Raw genomic sequence first — 18,796 nt, forward strand, 5'->3', positions numbered from 1 at the left:
AGATGAATGACATGCCCATCTACGTGAAATCATCTATTCGCCCCACCCTCCCACCCGCGCAAAATCACTTACCTATATACACTGGCAATACTATTACACAATCGACAAGAAAGATTCATTTTATGCATTTTTCTCAACTAAAACAACTTATTTTAGCTCACTTCCGGTTTCATTACATAACACGAACCTAATGCCATCTAACTGTGACATTACCTAATTTAAAAAAGCTCGAATTGTATAGTAATCCAAACAAAAAAGTTAATAACGAGTCAACTATAGTTTGAACTGTCACTCCAAGGTAGCAGCACAATCACTATAACAAAGGAAGAATCCAAATTGGTTCATATATTTTCCACCAGGTTGCACTAACATTCTGCTGTAACCACAATTTACTTTCAGTAAGAACTGAGTGATGTAGAGGAGTAGATAGCTCTGTCGCTCTTCTCCTTTAACATATATCTAATCTTGTCTCACATCTAAATCACCAAACATGAAAAAGGTATCATGTCTGTCTAGTCACTAAGCATTAACATTTGTTATTACCTGAATGTCAAATGTATCGTTGATTTTGCCCATTGTAGTACACCGTACCTTGAATTTCTTAAAGATTTTGCACTTTCATCCCATTACTTCTATGCTTTAAATTAACACTAGACTATTTAAAGTTTGTTTTGATAAACTTTAAAAGAGGGTTCGATATGTTCAGGTACACCTTTATATTATTGTCCGGTAACTAAAACTCTGGTATTCATTTGTACTTCTACGGATACAAAAACTGGTTGCCACGGTAGCCGAGCGGTTAAAGGCGAGACCTGTAAAGCTAATATGTATTGTGGGTACTGGGTTCCATTTATTGGCACAACATATATCTATTATTATTGTTTACTTTAAAACACTGAACGATATGTTCATTACATTACTACCTAGACGAAATATTAATAATGCATTATCTAGTTCTAAGTCCAATGCGCTTCTACAATAAATAGTTGGCTAACAATTTCCAATTACTCAACACTAACAGATCCTACGTATAAATTTTCATTTTTGAAAAATAGTAATCTTACTTCTCTGTATTTGCTATATACAATAAGAATATGACATAAATTTTCTGTTATATTGGAATGGCCAAAGATGTGACGCGTAAAATATTCATTTCCATTTTAATTAAGAGAGATGAGAAAACTCACCTCTTACCTTGAATAATATTCTTATTCTTGATAACTGAAGGCTACTGTCTAAATAATTAGCGGTCTAATTATCTAATTAGAGTCATTTGTGTCCTCTAAAAACTTTATTTTATAATGCAAATATAATTGATTGATTCATACGTGAATATTCTGAACGTTGTAAGTAGCCCACATTAAATTTTAAAATACAGTTAACTATTTCACTAAACCAAAACAATCATTTCAATCGCGATAATTCTTGGCAATCTGGAATTTGGAATGTTTATCACTTTAATTATGTACTGATGGCGAACTGTCAGGGTCCACACAGCAGTTTCGGCCTTATCCCTGTCTTAGTGTATGTAATTGCGGTGCTTGAACCATTTGGCAATCTAAATAGGGATTTAATAAAATATCTAAATAATTTTTCCACCTCTTCTTGCCATTCTCCCCCCACCTCATACTTGGGCACCATACATACGCAGCCGTCCGACAAACACTAAAATATTCTCAACTTTGCTTTCGTTGAACAATACCAACAAACTCTCCGTCAATAGCTATCCAACTGAATTTAATGTGGACTCTGACTTTTCAGCTCTTCTATATGATCCTCAAGAAATGAAAATTGGTTGTAAGTAAAATACTTAAATAATTAAATTGATTTACATCCTCAATTGCCAGCTTCTCATAGAAGCTTTCATTTTTAAATTTCTTTCTCCATTACAAAAAATAATAATTTAAAATAAATTATAAAATATATTTAGTCTTAAGATAATCGTATTTACATAATTCACGAGACTGAGTCATTGCTGCCATGTTAGAGGTTCCGATTTAAAAAATATTTACAAGAATAAAAAATCTTGCGCATTAGACTTGATATAACAAGATTTCTATATTCAGTTTATAAAAGTAAAATTATCATCAAACATTCTCTTTCTATTTCACTAATGTTTTGAGTAAAATTGGGTCAAATCGTAAACAAAAAACAATTGCTAAACTAAAACTCTTTTCCTAAATTTAATGAGCAATTTAAGACTAGATCAGTAGCTATTATTTACTATTTGTGTGTTATATTGGATGCTTATCTTATTTATAAACCTTTGTTATTGATGTTCTTTTACGTTCATAAGGTTCGGCCAAAGTGAAAAACCATGTGAAAATTACTTTAAAATCCCTTTGTACAATTGCATTCTTTCGATTTTTCTAGACTATCACCACTACAGCACTAAAAATCTGGCTTACCGTTACTTAGTCGTTAACTGCCACTTCCTTAGATTTCTAGAGCAAAATTAAACAAGTCAGTAAAACCCACAAGGTAATAAATAAATTAAAGATTTAATAGTTATAGATACTATTCAAATTAACACATTTTGGATAAGTTTCTCCCTCGTTAACGTTTAGTTAACTTATTTATTATTACTATATTTTTAAAAATTGTCCTTAATGATTTGCTTGACATCCATTTTTTAAATTATTATTTACCATCTGAAATATAAACTTAACTCCTCTTAACTCCATGTACTGTAAATAAATACTAGGTAAAATAATGGAAGATCCTGAGACAGCCTGAGTTTCCAACTGAAGTGGATTCGCTTTTTGTGGCTGGGTTGCTGACGATAGTGTATGAAGAAGGGACAAGAAATTTTTTTGGTTTAGTACTTCGTGATGGGAGAACTTGTTCTCGAGTTCTCTTTGTTCTTTTATCTTTATACCTCCATCACTAAATTCAGAGAATTCAAGGGGGAATAGGTAAACCTTTTAAATTATCATGCAGAATATGCGAAAGTTCTCTAGGAAATTGGTCGGGTCTCAAATACAAGAGTGAGGTCACTCAAAATGCATCACTTAAAATAAACTTTAAATTAGTTATCATCCTACTGGAGCAATTTTGGTGAAAATGCAAAAAAAATAAATAAATAAATAAAACACTTCAAAGTCGCACTTTTTGAGAAAACTTATCTTTAACTTCTTGTCTCATGGCAGAATTAAACGAAAAATAAAGTTCAAACTTTTTTGAGCTGCCATGTTCTCTTACGTACATACACACGTAATGTCAAAATGACACGATAGTAATATTCTAGTAAGAGAAAATAATTCTGTGGATTTTATCTTCTCTTAGCAGTGAAATAAAGATCTGGCAGAATTTGTTAAAAATAGAAAATAAGTGACTTTTTTTTAAAAAAAAAAAGTAACTCGATTTGAATTCCTAACAAAATATAATTATAAGCATTTATTTTATTTAACGTGTATTTAAAATTTTTAGATTTGAAGAAATAAAATGAAATTATTGGCACGTAGATGAAAATTCGAGAAAGAAAGAACAAACCTAAGAGAATATTATGAACTTTGTATTTGTATCGAATTCTGGACTATTCTGATTAGCAAGTAAAATTCGTTACATGAATAATTTATACATACAGACTCTTTCTTGAGTTAAGATTATACAGATGTAATGTTTATGCCTGAGTTATAGTCTTAAAAATGAAACTCTGCCACAAATCTTTCGTCCAATACGGCCATGCAGTGCACACTATCAAAAATGTTATCAGTGGTAGCAAACAATTTAAGGAAATTCCCAAGAGAAAAGGATTGCCATTGATTGGGACTTCGTTAACAATCTTAGCCAACGGATCTGCCCCTAAATTGCATCTTCATGTAGATAATGGCCATAAAAAGTTAGGACCAATATTTAGAGAAAATATGGGAACCACTACAGCTGTATTTATTTCCGACCCAGTTCTCATGAGGCAAGTTTTCGAAGTGGAAGGAAAGTATCCTAAACACTTTTTGCCACAACCGTGGATAATATTCAATGAAATTCATAAATGCAAGAGAGGCCTATTTTTTATGTAAGCGAAATGTTCTTTGATTTCAATTAGTAACTTGTTAAGTGCATATCGTTAATGGAATTATCTTTAAATGAACTTTTAAAGGGATGGCAAGGAGTGGCATGTACATCGCCGAATTATGAATCAATACTTTTTGAGAAATGATGTTATAGCCAATTTAAGCGGTGTACACCAAGAAATAGTGAAGTATTTAATTAATAGATGGAAAAATTTTGTTGGAAAGGAAATACCAAACCTTGAACATGAATTTTACAGACATTCCATATCCTGTAGGTTAAATATGCGTTATAACAAAATTTTCTTGTGGTAATTATTAAAAATTAATTATTTTGGATCTCTGTTTATAATGAATTATAATTCATTTTTATATAATTTTCCAGTTTTGATTGGTAGTTTAGCAGGATCTTCTTACGTAAAAGATATTAATTTTTACGATATGTATGTGGATAAGCTTTCTTCAGTATTTTACTCTATATTCGCTACAACGGCAGAGCTTAATGGAAAACCAGTTTGGCTGATGGCTAAACTTTCGGCTCCAGGTTGGAAAAAGTTTGAAACAGCAGTGCAAAACTCTCTCGAAGCGTGTAAGTAATTAGTTAGATAACAGTTTTTGAAAAAGGATTTTAATTATAATTTAATAATGACAAAGTGATTGGACGAAGGATTAAATTGTTATTCTATAGAACTAATGTGTTAATATCTGGAAAACTTAATTTCGTTTATTTAGTCACGTTTTATCAGAGACTTTTTTTTTGAGACGACTAATATAGTGCAGCAAGAACAGAAGCATGAGACTGGGTGCATGTGGACGAACATTTCTTTCCAACTAGCTCTTCACCTTTCATACCTCAAATCTAAAAGGCTTATCAAAGTTTATCTTTTATTATTTTGTAAAAAACGTTAATTTTTTTTTATTACACGATTTAACTTAACATTTCTTTTAAATAATTTAGGTTATGAAATAGTGGACATAATTATGAAAAAACGTTCTTCTGATGGCTTACTCGATAAATTGTTAAATGAAAAACTGCCCCTGAGTGCCGTTGTACCTATTGTTGCGGACTTAATACTAGCTGCAGGAGATACAGTAAGTTTTCACATTGGAAATGAATAAAATAATAGCTATATTAAAATCACTTGTTTTAAGTTAAGAATTTTACAGTTATTAAGTACAGTACAGCGTTTCAGGAAACAACAATGACGATATAAACACATGACATTATGTCCTGAAAAAAAGACAATTACACTAAATAAGGAGTCAAATTAGAATAGTAACATCTTTTATCACAACAAAATTTTTGATATCTTGGAAAGGATTAAAGCTAAGAATTTTCATCTAAACAATTGTTCTCCCTTAATTTTTATCTGCCAAATTTTTACTGCTAAGTTTTGACAATTTTCTTTTTCATTTTTATTTGTATAATTACTTTAGAAACTATTACATAGTGTTTTACGTTGATGCTAATGAGACTATTAAGTTTATTAATTATTAACTCTTGTTAAGGCTTTCTCTTTAATATTATTATCAATTATTCATTAGAACAATGAAGAATATACTGATCTGATAAAGCGCCAAGACCGTCGGCAGACTCTTGATAGCCTTAAATATGTTTTCCTGAAAATTTGTTTTAAATAAAAGTTATACATAGCTCTATCGTATGTAATCACTATTGCAACAAATATAAATCTGAATGCACTGTCATTTTTTGTTTTTGAGTTTTGTAGTCCTACACTTAAATAGATGCATAAACTCACCTACATACAAATGCGTAAAAAGCAATTTGCAGATCGCAATACTTATGGGAAGTAAAAAGTTCTTTTTAAAACAATATATTATTTTAATATTTATAATATACTTTTAGCCCACAAAAAACTGCCTATGTCCACTCTTATTTTGAACTTATTATTCACTTGGTTGTTACCCAGTAAAAAAAAAGTCTTCTAAGAAATTTGAATACATATTTAAAATTTCTTACAAATATAAACCCGGGTCCTCTCCTCCAAGTCTATAACAAATTATTTCACAAATACAATCACATTGAACTGTACAATCACAGTATTCCAAATACATAAAATAACAAATTATAATTTGTTTTAAATGTCTTTTGTTTCTGTTGTTTTCCTTCATATAAATAGCCAACTTTGTACCAAGCACTACTATACATCATTTGAAATAAACTATCTGTGATGATGTCTTAAATATGAATAAATACTCATTAATAATCGTAGACTGCCATTACCAGTCAGTGGTCATTGTATCTCTTAAGTGGCCGTAAGGACGTACAAAATGCCCTATTAAATGGAGATATTGACGTAAAAAGTGTGGTGAAAGAAACTTTGAGAATGTACCCTCCTGCAATTTTCATCTCTAGGATGATCCCAGAAGATACAAATATTTCTGGATATATTTTATCTGAAGGCGTAAGTATAGAATATGTGTATTATTTATTTAATATATTAATTTAAAGCTAAATATTATTTAAAACTTAAGGAAGTAGGATATTATTTAATGTGTTTAACTAACGATTTTTAACAAATTTGAATTATATTTACTTCTGACTTTTCTTTAAACAAACTATATTTATCAAGATTATAGGAAGTAAAATAATTTAGTAAAATAGTTTAGAAATTTACTATGTTGCGTTTAGTAATGAGGAAATGAGGTTCTTCAATTCGGCGTGGCCAAGGTAAGTCTATTTTCCTTCAATGTTATAAATATTGATTAGTGAATGTAAATATTATTATTTATTTTAAAGGAAATGGTATTACTCTCGCTCTATACAGCCGGCAGGAACGATGATATCTATCCTTCAGCCAATTCTTTTAAACCTGAACGCTGGATGCGTTCCGATGTTGGTAAAGATTTTGAAGGAGTCGTTGATAGAAGAGCTTATCTACCTTTTGCTATGGGAGCAAGAGCCTGTATTGGAAAGATTCTAGCCTTAACGCAACTTCACAACACTCTCAAAGAGGTATTTGTTTGTGTGCGCCTTTTTTGTATAGTTAGCTCCACCTTTTTTTCACTTTCACTTTTTAAATTGGACAAGATAATGTTAATATAAGTCGTTCTAATATCTAAAATTAATAATGGGGAAAATTTAGAAGAGTGCGTTTTTCTTAAAACTCGTTTCATAATACATTTTTATACATTATTATAAGAATATATTTTTTACTTTCTCCTATTTATTATTATTTTAACCACAATTATATTCACCAGATTGTAACTGAGTTTGATCTGGAATTCCAAGAAGAAGTGGATATGATTCTTAGGCTTGTACCTGTACCTTCAAAACCGATCAAAATAAAAATAAAATCCAGAAAATGAATTGTTATACCACATAACAAATTTTTGTTATAAAGAGATCGTACAATCTTTTCATTCTGGTTATACAAAATTATTGGCCTCATAATTTTTTTTTTTGCATTCATAATAAAAATTGACGTTGAAAAATTTTGTAAAATTAGATATTGAATTTCATTGAGATGAATCTAACTTATTTTTATAATATTAAAAACTAGAAAAATATTGACGAAACAAAAAAATATAAATTTTTGAATTTCAATTACAATATTTGTTCCTAACCCCTCATTTTTTTATAAGTTAATTTATATCAATTGTTTCTGCATGTATGTAGTTAATATCATCAATAAACTACCCGACATTTCAAATGTAGTTTATATTTTCCCCCTTATTTCCTTTCTTACGACGAAGGGACAAGGGTCCAGCCGTTGGTCTTCTCAATAAAATACATTTTATGAGAAAGCTTAATTTTATAGCTTTAATACTAAATGTAGAAATAAAAAATTACGGGCTACTTATGTGTACACTACGGTAAAAAATATTTTTAAAAAATCTTCAAGTACTGAACAAATACAAAAATATTAAGAAACCAACCATTCACTTCTAAGAGAAAGAAAAACGACTATACCAATTTAGTTAAAATTTACAACTTAATATTTTGCTCAACTTTTCAACAAAATTTAATAGGAGTTTTGTTGATATTAGTCGTATCACACATACAAAACCAGCTGTACTTCTGGTAAAAAATGAATGAATAATATATTCCGAAGTAGTTGTTACTAATAAACATAATTAAATTCACTTCGACCTACGTCTACTACTGGTTAACTTGTGCACAAATCTAATGCTTTGCAAGGTGTATTGAAGTGGAACTAATGGTGGTAAGTTGAGTTAGCATCTGGACTCACTAAATATGTAATGCTATCGTCAATAATTTCTACTTACTCTACAACTGGAATGAAGAAGTGTACATTTAAGTGTGATTCATCTAGTTAGAATTAGTTTTTCAGTAACAGTTTCTTAAAAATTACAAGTTCAGTAACCTGCAAGGTGTAGGATGCAATTACACATTATTTTCTTACACAGTGTCAAATTGACATCAACAATTAAAACGGCGAAAACTAATACTTATAAATATGTATTTAAAAACATTTTTTTATAATTTTCGAATTTTGTAAACAAAGAGACAAAATGTGCATTCAGTATTTAAATAAACATACATATATTTAATCAGAATTACCCTTTCTTTTTATTCGAAAATGTGGTTAGCTCCGTTGTGCTGGATAAAATCAATGACACTTTATTTTCTATTGGTAAATCATAAATATAACAAAAAAAATGTTTAGGTAAGTGGACAAAATTTTACTTTAAAAACCTACATTATTTTTTAATATTATTTGATCGATTTTTTTAAATTTAAGGCGCATCATGTGAGGCCGCTGGCACTTGGAGGTTTTACAGTGCACTGTGGGCCTCCGGATAATTTTTTTAAAAATATATAATTGTTAATTGTTATACACTTTTCACTGTAAAACAGCTGATTGATCTTTTTCATATGACTCATTTCGGCTAAACTAACTGTCACATCCATTTCTAGAAGATGACAAAAAAATATGTTTCCCCCCAAACAGAAAACCTTGAAATAGGTACCAAAAATGAAGAGGTACTTGCAAGAATCGAAAAGTTGTCAACACTTCATGCGCATAGGGAAAAATCTAAATTAACGATTGAACATAATTGTATTAAAGGATTCCGCATACTACTTTTTATATCTTCTGTAAGTACGATCACTATTTGTTCAAATTAATTCAAAATGATTTTAAAACCTCAACGAATATTTGAATAATATTAATTAATATAATGTTACAGATAATTTCGCTTTCGCTATTGAGTGTATCTATTATCTACATTATCTACTTTAACGATTGTGTGTCAATTACATTTGGGCCTGTGGTATCATTATCAACAAAAGGGTACTTCCTTTTAATTTCTTTACAAAGTTTCATTATTTCATTATTTGGACTTCATGCTACAAGGAGGCATATAAAGAGCAGCATTAATTTGGTGAGAAATTCGTAGATTCAAACTGATGATTTGGAAGAAAAAAAAAATTGTTCTCATTTGTGTGATACTTTCACAGAAAATTTTCAGAATACAATGAAAATTTAAACAGTTAATAAAAAATAAATATTAGCACTTTTGACTATCTATGAAATAAGGTTTCGAAATCTTTCAATTATTTGGACTTGTTAGCTTACGATTAATTGTTTATCTATTATTAATTTCAGTACGCAAAAGGCGCTTTAATTGTACTACTTACATCTTCTTTACTGGTTGTTTGGTACTTTCTCAATAAAAAGTACGATGTGAACATAAATGTATTTAAAACAAAAGTGGTTTGCACTGAGGCACAGCAACAGTGCTGGGACAGTCTTCATGAGACAGTAAGTTTTGCTTTACAATTTAATGAAGTATGATCTAGTTTCTCGCAATAATTTACTCGTAAAATAAATAAATTTGGCGCTCAAAACATTATTTTTTATCAAGGACTCGTAAATGAATAACACTACTTTCTTAGTGTTCAGAAAAGATTGGACTTCCTCTTGCATTTGTAGATACGATATTCACCAGCCCACATTTGTTGTTACAAAGCAGATTAGGTGAATATAAACTGGGATCTCCACAAGAAAAGTAGAAGAGCCCCTTCTTCCAGACAGTCGATCAGGGCCTGAAGAGTACTTGGGTATAGCGACTAACAGGCTAACTCAAGCTCTAATTCACTAATTCCATGTAAACAATTTACACTCCACAGACGTCACAATCTTAAACTTAAATAAAGGGTGTTAGGGAGGCACAATAGATCATTCATGTCACAGTGGTTTAGGCTTTAGAAGGCCACTACTTCTACAATCTAAATTGCTCAAGTGGTGCATAACTTGTAAGTAATACAATTATGTTCAAACATTGTAAGTTGGCATAGTTGTCAATTTTTTCTACGCTAAGGAAATTAGAATAATAATAATAAAAATAATATTATAAAGCAATCTCATGCAATAATATTGTTTTTTTTTTTTTATAATAAGAGAAAATTATTTAATTTTAGTTTCATTGTTGTGGCTGGGAAAGCGCAGATGACTGGAAGAAGATACCTTCCAGTTGTTGCAACACGAGTATAGGCGGAAATTTGGTTAGTTTTTTTTAATCCTTAAGTTAAACTTAAAGCTCAAACAAAGTTATTTTTTTTAGTTTTATCACAAACATCAGAAATAGAAAAACTGTCATAACTACAAAGTCAATATCCTAACTAATAATATACAGATAATATCCCACTTTTCACCTATAGCTTAAGAAGCAGATACCCTTGAAAAAGTGAGAGACCAGGTATTCATGACAGTTTTGTTTATTATTTATGAAAACGCCTGCTATGATAACATAAATTTAAGACACAATCCAAGAATCAATGTTTAATTGGTTTAAGAAATTTAGCTGGCGTAAACTCCGAAATACCAAATCAAAGAAAAACAGGGAGCTTTCCTGCCTTTAAAAGATCGATCTGATTACTCATTACCGTAAGAAGGACCCTTTGCTTATGTTTTGATTTTTAATTGTAGCAGCTTTGGTATAAGGCACAAATTAACTCATTAAACGAAAAATTAGTGGAACACAATTACTTAGGCTATAGCTCCAAAGAGTTAAAGATGAAATGACCAAATAATTCTATTCATTTACAATTAAACAAATTCTACAATTGCAAAAAAACATGTTTTTTCCTCTAGCTGCATTATTAGTAATGACTGATCTATTTCTTTTCCTTGCCGACCGATTTGTGCGTTGCTCTTTTTCAAAGATATTGGGTGACAACCTGAAGAAGTAAGTTACTTCTAATTAAAAAAGCAATTTACTAAGAAAATGAGAACAACCCAACAATCGGTGCTCTCAGGGAGGACTTTAACAAAAAATGCTTGATAAGTAATCAGCTAACAATTTCTCTTAGTAAATTCAAGAAGTGATCTGTTACTTATTAGTTATAACATATTATTTATTTATTTTTAACAGAGCGTTTGTTCAAATGAATACATATCGAAAAACTACGCCTACAGCCGAGGATGTTTTAACTTTATCATTGAACTTTCAAAAATGTTGAATCTGATCGCTTTACCACTCAGTATCATTTCTTTAATATTTCATGTAAGCCAATTAATTGTATAATTTGAGTCATTGAAATATTCCTTCATTAAAATTATTACTTTTAATTTCAGGTGTCAAACTTAATTGTGGCCATATGTATCATTAATAAAATTTAGAAAGAAGAAAAACTTCCAAAATATTCAAGTGTGTACAAAAATGTCACACTTTCTTGAATATAACTTTCTAACATCTACCGATAGATTAAAAAACGCCTGTAATGACTCATAATTATAATAATAATAATAATAATAATTATAATAATAGTAATAATAATAAAAAATAAAACGTAACTAATAATAAATAATTACCATAAACTAAAGAATGTAGATGAACCATTTAATGATAGTGTTAAAACTTGCAGAATAGAAAAATTGTAATTTAAAAAAAATCTGCATTTTTCTAAAAACAAAAAGAAAACCCGTTGTCCTTCTTCAAGTTTCAATTCCCCAACTAGTTTTTGATATCACAGCTATTTTAACGTAGACATAGACATCATTCACAAAAATTATCGTCTTCCCCAAGGTTTTCCCCACTTCATTTTTCTAACCACCTTCGAAGAGAGAATTATGATTATGAACAATTACGATAAGAAATTCTTTACACTTACTAAAGTGAAGTTTAATTTCATAAATAATTATAATATAATAAATAATACCTTAAATTAAACAATTACCAACAGCAATTGACATAAGGACCAAAACTAAAACCATGCAAAAGATATGGAGGTGTAAGAAGGACTTTGAGCAAGCAGGCTATCGCTGTTGATCAGGTGATTTAAGACGTAAAGGTTATTGATAAAATGTAGCGTATCTTTGAAAACTGAGTTAGAAGATTTTCTGGAGTCGGGTTTAGGACACGTATGTGCCTTTAACGAAAATAACTTAGCTGTTCAGTCAGTTTCATTGGGTTGGTAAACTTAAATGAAGGTGATAGGGATGTCAGAAACCTATCGTAAAGGAATAAAACCTAAATAATGTGGACATAATAAAACAGAAATGCTCTCAATAATAACACGTAATGTCCTGTACCGTATGATAAATCAATAGCGGCTTCCCTACAACAGCAATTTAAATGTTCTCTACTTATTTCAGATTTTAAACGAATATAACGGAAATATTTATAAACATCAAATGTTTTCTTCATGATTTGTAAAATAAATTTTCTAAAAACCACCAAAATGTTTAAGAGTTCTTCTCATCACTACTCTCCGATGATTCCACATTTTCATCTGATTGTTTAGAATTTTCCTGATCTGATTGCACTTTTTCTTTATTTTCTAATTTCTTATCTTTCAACTTCTTTTTCTTCAATTTATCTTTTAATTTTAATCGCTTCGCCCGTTTTTTGGCAGTCTTTTCTTCTGCGATGCGTTTATTTTCCTCCAACTTTTGTTGATATTCTTCATCAAGTAGAGCCTACAGTTAGTAAACATTTATCAAAAACACAGAAAAAGTGAAATTTTAGCAAGTTTAAATAAGGAAACGAAAGAATAAGAGAAAAGGTCAGGGAAGGGATTTAGCTACCTTAAGGTATGAAATGAAGTCTAATACGAAATGTCAATAGTTCGATCGACTTCCAAATCTGAGGACCTGGATAAGAGTTTATATTAGACTATTTTAGATATTATTTTTTTAGAAACTGCTTTCAGCTTAAAGTCTGCCAATGAATATGTTTATAACAGCCCTGTCTTAAAGGTAGCAAGAGCACTTTGAAGACTTTAGGCGACAATGATCTTGGATGTTTCCACGCCTTAGTTATTAAAAAAAATATATATATATAGTGTAATGTCTGCCTCATTATGTTAGTAAAATGACGATAGAATCTATTTTGAAACCCTAACTAAAACAGGAAAAAACTTACCTTTTCTCCCTTCTCTTGTATATATTTCTGCCTTGCATATTCTTTCCTTCTCAAATGCCTATACACATGGAATTCTCCGCTTCCAGCTCCTGCACTAGACCCCATAACGTTTCTGACAAAATCAGGGACATGTGGCTGTTTTTTTTCTTTTTGTCTGTCGGGTATAACGACGGGTTTGTCCTGGAAAAAGGCACTGAAATAATCGAAATCAAGTCAAAAGCAAATATAATTGTTTGATTTAGAATTAATATTATTTCTATCAACATTACTGCCAAAACTAGACATTTCTACTAAATCATTTAAAGAAAAAAAAAATACTACATATGTAATCGACTATCCATCATACTTACAGGATTTTTCATTAATTTTTCCAGTTTCAGCCTCTGCAAGCCAGTAGCATTTTTAACAACCACTGGTTTTTCTTCATCTGTTGATTTTTCATCAGAATTTACTTCTCCACTACTTTTGTTCATATTTGCCTTGTTTCCAGTAAACCTGTGAAACGTCTATTAAAAATGAACGGAGGTAACAATGAGGTTCTCCCGCAATTTTATTTTCGTGATAATCGATATCTACATCAATTTCTTTGCACAGGGTGCGGCAGAATAACATGCCTATTTTATAATATAATAAAAACAAATTTTCTGCATACAACAGATTATTTTTTGTTACTTTCTCTAGGTACAAATTTCGACGAACACTACGTCAGAAAGTTGAAGAGCAGCTGCATTTATGCGAGCTGAATCTTTTGGAGTCTGTATAATCGAAAGCCTAACTGCATTGATGTTTTCTTGTGTACGGTCATTACGAGGTCTTACGTCGCGTTCTTTTACAAAAGGGCCATTCCTGAAGTTTTCCACCCTCAACAGAAGTGACTTTCAATCCGGAACTGACGCACGAGGTGCAATTTCAGAAAGGTAATCCTATTTTGAAGAAACTTTTCTTGCTTAAAAAAAAATTTAGGCACGTCAGTTGAAGAGAGCTCAGCAATATTACGTTCCCCAAGCGGAAATACCGGATTTGAATCCAGCTGCTAACCTTAGTTTTTCTCGAGCTTCTTACACTTCTCTGTCTGGTGTTAGACAGTGCACTGATAAAAACTATGGGCAAAAATGACTCTTAAATCATAAAAAAAAAAAATGTATTTTTAGCAAATATATTTAAACATATTAAAAATGATAATATTACAAATTATTATCGTTTAAAATTCACTTTTGATGCTTCTTCCTATATTGCCTCCGCATTTCGGCACGTTTAAGTTGTTGATGAGGTTTCAAGTTGTGTTTTTTAGCGAACCTCATATTTCTCAAAAACTTAAGATCGACCTATAATCAAATAAAATGCATCAACAAAAAATAAAAGTTCAAGTAAATTAAATAAATTCAAGTAATTAAATAATTAAATTACTTATTATCTTAAATTTGCTTTATTTAAAGACTAACAAAACTTGCTACTGATTGATACAAAATTTAAATCGCTGGATTGAAGCGGGCACTGAGAAAGTACATCAACGAAAGATTCGAAAAGAATAGTTCTGGAATAGACACATCAGATACCGAGATTAGAAACGTTGCTCGTACACTTGCGTTTTTTTATGTATTTTCACAACGCTAGAGTTATACCTCAACATCACACATCCTTCTGCAGGAAGTTAAGCATTCCGCAAAGCGAATGGTTGATGGCTCAACGAAAGAAGTGGTCAACCAAAATAGGATAAGGCTCCTTTAACGTTTTCTGCAAGGGAAGGTACATAGTTGCCTGCAACCGTTCGATTATAGCAGAGTTATTGCTTTACTTTAACGTACAGAAGAGAGTGCAATGCGTCACGTATGAAAGCTTTCTAAACTACACGGATTTGTTTCATATATTCACTCTGGCTAGATTAAATGCGACACAATATCAAAGTGAAAGAAGTCATATTACCGTAGCTTTATCACTTATTTTTTTTATTTCTTTATTGCTTCAGCAGCTTAAGTGATTCAAAAGCACAGAATTCTGTTAAATAAGTAGCTATAATATTGTTATAATTGCATATAAAAACTTACTCCAAGAGTTGATTCGTGCCTGAATCGCTTTGGTTTCTTTATTCCATTGCGATGAGCTTTCCTATCTAAAAAATAAAATATGTATAAATGAAAACTGAAGCCAGTTAAATATTATATATATATATATATATATAACACATCCTAAAACATATATTTCACACATAAAACACCTTAAGAGGAAGATTTGAAAACAGTAAATGACCAATGGACCCATTCTACAAGGAATTAATTGGTAGGTACTTTCTTCGAATTTTCTTACCTTAAATATTTATTAAACTTCCAGTAGAGCAATTTTGCATTCAAAAATTTGGTCCCAAAGCATGCATATGTTTAATGGAACACTTTAAGAGAAAATAAAAAAAAAAAACTTAACGAAACTTACTTTGGTTGTGATTGGTATGATTCTTTGACTTCGCCATACTGCTTAGATTCGCCTGAAATTACACGATAAATTTTGAGAGATAATAGAAATAAATTTAATTAAAATATAAGATCACTTTAACCTATATTTTTTTCAAATATAATTTAAATTCTATAAATCACTGAAATGACTTTATGGAGTTAAATACTAAAAAAGTCAGTATTCAAAAAACCTATACAGTCAACGAAAAATTAAAAATTTTGTATAACGAACCTGCGCTTTTGTTTCTACAGCCAAGTACACAACCAGTACCTAACCTCTGAGACCGTACTTTCTTATTTGATCATTGGTTAACCTTCTAATTGAGCAGTTTAGGAAATTTTAACAAACACGTGGTCATTACAAAATAGAAATAATTGTTGTATATGACATACATTTATTAAAGCTAATTTATAAAACATTTATGAAAATTTATTGTTTTTTTATTTTACTCTTATCGAATAATTTGAAAATATATGAAAGGGGGGCTTACGAAGTTGTTGATGTCAACAATTTAAGGAGAACGTCAATAATTTATGTTGCTGCTTCCAAATTCTCTTTGTATTAAAATTATTACACCCGAAAATTTTATTTGTGTACTTTGTGCAATATGGAACGCAGTAAGTGTTTAGCACTTAATCCGACAAAAATAACATTTGCATAATGAGAAAAAGTGTGTCAATTTGATTCAATTAGAAATTAATTTTTGGGATGACCAGCATTTCATGCTTAAGGTGATTAAATGCTTGGCCGTAAACTTTTAGTTCTTTTAATTGACGTCCGCACATAAGAATATTCTACTTAAATTTACATTTTTATGGAGTACACTGCATGAGACAAATAGATCTATTAAAGCACTGGTGTAGGGTACGACAACCTAACCTACTGCATACCTTGGTAATATCTTGATATTAAAACTAAACATCTTGTGTCTTCTCTAAGAAAGTTCTAGGAAGAGGGATTAGAGCCGGCTATTGGGGATAACTATCCTGGGGCCAACCCCTATCAAGATACTTTGAAGACTACCATGAACTAAAACTAAAGGATAAAGGAAGGTTATATACACTTTTATCCAACTCTTGGTGTTGTCTACCCAGGCTCACCAGGTAAGTAGCCGGTGGTTGGGATAAACAAGCTGTGATGCAACTTAATCCCCGCAACTCCACCTAACGATAGCTTCCCAAGTTAAAGGAATTCTTTAGAGAAGTTTCTAGTAGAGTATCCGATAGTCATGGAAGACCACTCTGGTGTCCTAGGAAGAGAAAATCTAAGGACCAGCAGCTGGATTCGAACCCGTGATCTCCGCCTTGAAATCCGGGATTCGATTAACCACTCGGCTAATCTCTTCCTTAGTTGAATCTCTGGTGACCGGTAAAATGCCCTTCCCAGGTAGTCCGAAGATGTAATAAGGATATCCCAAATTAAGATAGGAGATTTTACGGAGGCTGCAAATTTCTCCTCAGTAAGAGGAGGTAATTGTCAAAGCGTAGGTCACTGAATGACATGTCTAAGAACGTATAACAAAAAATATGTGGCGATACTAATTTGGAACATTTAATTACTACAGGTCAACAACGTAATAGGCCACCTACACTTACTTTAATAGCATTCTGACATACGCTATTCAAAATCATAGTAGTACTTGGAGAAGTCATAGGTACTCTCGCAAAATAATGGTGATAAAACTACCTAGGGATGGGATTAGCTATGCGGTTAGCGTATTGGATTCCCACGCGGAGGACCTGGGTTCGAATCCAGCTGCTGACCTTTAGATTTTCTCTCACTGTCCTGCTTCTTTCATTTCTCCAAACAAGTCACACGAATCGCTAAAATTGGAAAAATATAAAAGTTTAGTGAAGAAAGACTTAAATTACCAAGGGAGACATTCTTTTGTCTACTTTTCCCTTATCTTAAAATTTGCCTTCATTTATTTTTTTAATTCTGTTTTCTGATGTTTCAGGTGCAAACGTTATCTGATTTCCCCTTCACTAAATTTCCGTCTTCTAATCTTCGGCTCACTGAACTCTTTAGCCTAAATAATTACGACCAAAAAGCAAGCATTTGACATAATTATGTTTTAAAATAAAATAAAAATAAGCAATGGCTGCAGAGATCTAATTTCCACAAGTTTTGTATCTCTTGAAAGAAAAAAAACAATTATATTGGAATTTTTGCAGCGCAATGATTCAAAAAGTTTCCAAGGAGATTGGCGACATTCAGCTAATCTGCACAATTACACGAGGTAACCAAATAACACTGGGTTAGTAATAAAACATTTTTGTTTAGAAATCATGCACTGCTTTCATAATTAACTATTGTTTTAAATGAATTTTTTTTCTGTATAAAGTAGGTCAGGGCGCCTGAGCGATATACATATACCTAATTCATAAAATATAAGCACTTATTAAAGGAAAATATACAATTTCAGGATAATGTTTTCAAATTTACACAGTGAACTCTGGCAGACGGATGACGCTATTGGTATCTATATTTTACTATAATTTGTAATGTAAAAATCTTTAAAAAAATAAAATAAATATTATTATAGGCAAGGAAAGTAGTGCGAGTCATTTTTTCCAACCACTTTTCAATTAATTTTAATTTTGTATTTAACAATACCTAAAGTTACTGGCGCCCGGAGCTTTTTTCAGTGCACTGCCAGCCTCCGGACAATTATCGTTACAGACCTTGTCCATCGCCGGACAGTGAGCTGTAAAAAGCTCCTAAGAAGAGAAAATCTAAGAGCCAGCAGCTGGATTCAAACCCATGATCTCCGCTTGGGAATTCAGTTTACGCAACTAATCCCTTTTTTCATTTCTTTAATTTAATGCGATTTTCTTAAATATCAAAACACTCCTTTCGGTTTTATTTCATATTAATTTTCATTAAGTCAAAGAATTCACAATATTCCTTTTAGCGTACTATCTCATCCAAACCATTTGCGAAAAGTGAAGTGATTTTCTTACTTCTTTAGATAAAGGAAAGGT

The 18,796-nt window shown here is 31.0% G+C and overlaps 4 protein-coding genes and 1 long non-coding RNA gene across 12 annotated transcripts; 3 read left to right on the top strand and 2 right to left on the bottom strand.

Moving 5' to 3' along the window:
* The first annotated feature begins 365 nt into the window (after nt 1-365).
* On the top strand, nt 366-7,684 carry sad (Cytochrome P450 family protein sad). Of its 4 annotated transcripts, none has more exons than XM_074126007.1 (9): nt 366-499; nt 2,374-2,481; nt 3,430-4,015; nt 4,100-4,284; nt 4,396-4,599; nt 4,969-5,102; nt 6,245-6,436; nt 6,772-6,987; nt 7,233-7,684. In XM_074126007.1, the coding sequence occupies exons 3-9, from the start codon at nt 3,648-3,650 to the stop codon at nt 7,338-7,340; spliced, it is 1,407 nt and encodes a 468-aa protein (XP_073982108.1). In that variant the 5' UTR covers nt 366-499; nt 2,374-2,481; nt 3,430-3,647; the 3' UTR covers nt 7,341-7,684. The 4 variants fall into 4 exon arrangements, with proteins under 4 accessions (XP_073982108.1, XP_073982109.1, XP_073982107.1 ...); XM_074126006.1 differs by lacking the exon at nt 366-499 and adding an exon at nt 726-1,797; XM_074126008.1 differs by lacking the exon at nt 2,374-2,481 and having other exon boundaries at nt 390-499.
* Nucleotides 4,100-13,894, bottom strand: LOC141453178 (PRKR-interacting protein 1 homolog). The gene is made up of 3 exons (XM_074126033.1): nt 13,715-13,894; nt 13,365-13,544; nt 4,100-12,919 (listed from the first exon to the last, which is right to left on the bottom strand). The coding sequence occupies exons 1-3, from the start codon at nt 13,835-13,837 to the stop codon at nt 12,686-12,688; spliced, it is 537 nt and encodes a 178-aa protein (XP_073982134.1). The 5' UTR covers nt 13,838-13,894; the 3' UTR covers nt 4,100-12,685.
* Nucleotides 8,917-11,726, top strand: LOC141453172 (uncharacterized). The gene is made up of 6 exons (XM_074126021.1): nt 8,917-9,093; nt 9,186-9,380; nt 9,605-9,760; nt 10,420-10,503; nt 11,373-11,504; nt 11,576-11,726. The coding sequence occupies exons 1-6, from the start codon at nt 8,917-8,919 to the stop codon at nt 11,618-11,620; spliced, it is 789 nt and encodes a 262-aa protein (XP_073982122.1). The 3' UTR covers nt 11,621-11,726.
* A 158-nt stretch (nt 13,895-14,052) lies between the features above and the next one.
* Nucleotides 14,053-18,357, top strand: LOC141453184 (uncharacterized). 5 transcript variants are annotated; one of them, XR_012457822.1, is made up of 4 exons: nt 14,053-14,281; nt 16,752-16,915; nt 17,770-18,051; nt 18,157-18,357. It is a non-coding gene; the product is annotated as an uncharacterized lncRNA (long non-coding RNA). The 5 variants fall into 5 exon arrangements; XR_012457819.1 differs by lacking the exon at nt 14,053-14,281 and adding an exon at nt 16,292-16,543; XR_012457817.1 differs by lacking the exon at nt 14,053-14,281 and adding an exon at nt 16,292-16,543 and having other exon boundaries at nt 16,756-16,915.
* RpL29 (ribosomal protein L29) lies at nt 14,494-16,128 on the bottom strand. Its single transcript, XM_074126038.1, has 4 exons — nt 16,044-16,128; nt 15,792-15,843; nt 15,410-15,474; nt 14,494-14,689 (listed from the first exon to the last, which is right to left on the bottom strand). Exons 2-4 carry the CDS (start codon nt 15,826-15,828, stop codon nt 14,573-14,575), a joined length of 219 nt encoding a protein of 72 aa, XP_073982139.1. The 5' UTR covers nt 15,829-15,843; nt 16,044-16,128; the 3' UTR covers nt 14,494-14,572.
* Nucleotides 18,358-18,796: the final 439 nt, after the last annotated feature.

Source organism: Rhodnius prolixus, unplaced genomic scaffold, assembly GCF_049639745.1.
Source record: "Rhodnius prolixus isolate KJV_2025 unplaced genomic scaffold, Rpr scaffold_3, whole genome shotgun sequence".
NCBI classification, from domain to species: Eukaryota; Metazoa; Arthropoda; class Insecta; order Hemiptera; family Reduviidae; genus Rhodnius; species Rhodnius prolixus.